Below are 1,875 nucleotides of genomic sequence, written 5' to 3' on the forward strand. Positions count from 1 at the left end.
AAAAAATATATAAACTAGATAAAGCAGTACTTAGAAGGAAGAAGTTCTAAAAGCTAGCATCTAAGTTTCTACAGTGAGAAAGTAAGAAAGAGCAGCTTAAACCCAAAATAAATAGGTGAAAGTAGAAATGAAGGCAAGAATAACAATAATGAAACAGAAAATGGGCAATTAATAGCAATTAACCAATTAAACCAAAAGTTGTCTTTCAAAAATGTGATAATAGGTAGCTGCCGCGTTGGAAAGATGGCGGAGGAAGAACCAAGAAGAAAGATCCCTTTGGTTCCAGAGAATCTCCTGAAAAAGAGGAAGGCTTATCAGGCCCTCAAAGCCACCCAGGCAAAACAGGCGCTTTTGCAAAGGAAGGAGAGGAAAGGAAAACAAGTCAAGTTTAAGCGACTAGAATGGTTTGTACATGATTCCTGGCGGCAACTTCGGGACAGAGTGCGACTCAGACGGCTAAAAGTGAAACCTCATGCCTTGGAAGTGCCAGACAAACATTCCTTGGCCTTTGTTGTACGCATTGAAAGGATTAATGGGGTGAGTTCAGTGGTGCAAAGGACCATTGCCAGACTTCGCCTGAATAAGATTTTCAGTGGTGTCTTTGTGAAAGTGACCCCTAAAACCATAAAGACGCTTCGTATCGTGGAACCTTATGTGACCTGGGGATTTCCAAATCTGAAGTCTGTTCGGGAACTCATCTTGAAACGTGGACAAGCGAAGGTCAAGAACAAAGTCATTCCTCTGACAGACAACACAGTTATTGAGGAGCACCTGGGAAAGTTTGATGTCATTTGCTTGGAAGACCTCATTCACGAAACTGCCTTCCCGGGGAAGAATTTCCAGGCAATCTCAAGGTTCCTGCGCCCTTTCCAACTCTCAGTGGCCCGTCACGCTACGAAGAACAGAGTGGGCTTCCTCAAGGAAGTGGGCTCGCCGGGCTATCGAGGTGAACGCATCAATCAGCTCATCCGGCAGCTGAACTGAACCCAGCATACCTGAAAACAGTGCACTGGAAGCATGTGTTTTTGTTTTATGGAATTGTCGCTCAGTATCTTCAAGGAAGATTGTTTTCTGCTAGAATATATCTTCAGAAACTGGAGGAAAGGGTCAGGGGAAACATGGTGATGTTCACAGCAGGCACTTCCACCTCAGTTCCAAGGAAAAGTTCCTGTCTGTTTTCTGTGATGACCACCGTCCACCTCTGAAACCACCAAAGGACTGATGCCATGAAGGAGAAGTCCTCTTTTATCACGTCTATCCTGGGCTTTACTGTTGGTGAATGGACACTTAGCTATGAATACAAGACAGCAGTGGACCAAGCCCAGGAGCATGTTGAACCTGGGGTTTCCTGGGGCCTTGTTTTTGGAAGAACTTGAAGTTAGAATTAAATTAGAACTTGAAATTAAAATGTAAAAGCACATAAAAAAAAAAAAAGTGATAATATTGATAAACTTATAGACTTACCAAGACAAAACACAAATTACCAACATTAGACATTAAAGAGGAGTCATAACTATAGGTCCTGCAAACATTAACATGATAAAAGGGAATATAAACAAATTTATGCCCCAAAATTCATCAACAGAATGAAATTACCTGTTCCTTAAAAGGGGCAAATTATAAAACTGACATACAAGAGATCATCTAAATAATACTATATCTGTGAAAAAAAATTGAATCCATTTAAAAAAAAGTAATAGCCCGTTTAAAAAAAAAAAGAAAATAATAAAAAAAAAAGGAGGATGGTTTCACTGGTGAAATCTACCAAACAATTAAGGGGGAAAAACCACCAATCTTACATTAACACTTTCATAAGCGAGGTGAATAGAGCACTCCCACATCATTTTATCATGCCAACATTATCCTGATAAGAAA

At 40.3% G+C, this 1,875-nt stretch overlaps 1 protein-coding gene across 1 annotated transcript; it reads left to right on the forward strand.

Moving 5' to 3' along the window:
- The first annotated feature begins 222 nt into the window (after window positions 1-222).
- On the forward strand, window positions 223-1,415 carry LOC133070637 (large ribosomal subunit protein uL30-like). Its single transcript, XM_061163026.1, has one exon. The coding sequence runs from the start codon at window positions 244-246 to the stop codon at window positions 982-984; it is 741 nt and encodes a 246-aa protein (XP_061019009.1). The 5' UTR covers window positions 223-243; the 3' UTR covers window positions 985-1,415.
- Window positions 1,416-1,875: the final 460 nt, after the last annotated feature.

This window comes from Dama dama, chromosome 15 (genome assembly GCF_033118175.1).
Source record: "Dama dama isolate Ldn47 chromosome 15, ASM3311817v1, whole genome shotgun sequence".
NCBI lineage: Eukaryota > Metazoa > Chordata > Mammalia > Artiodactyla > Cervidae > Dama > Dama dama.

What these genes read in the sequence shown, in the direction of transcription:
- LOC133070637 (XM_061163026.1), top strand. Translation starts at nt 244, where the DNA reads ATGGCGGAGGAAGAACCAAGAAGAAAGATCCCTTTGGTTCCAGAGAAT.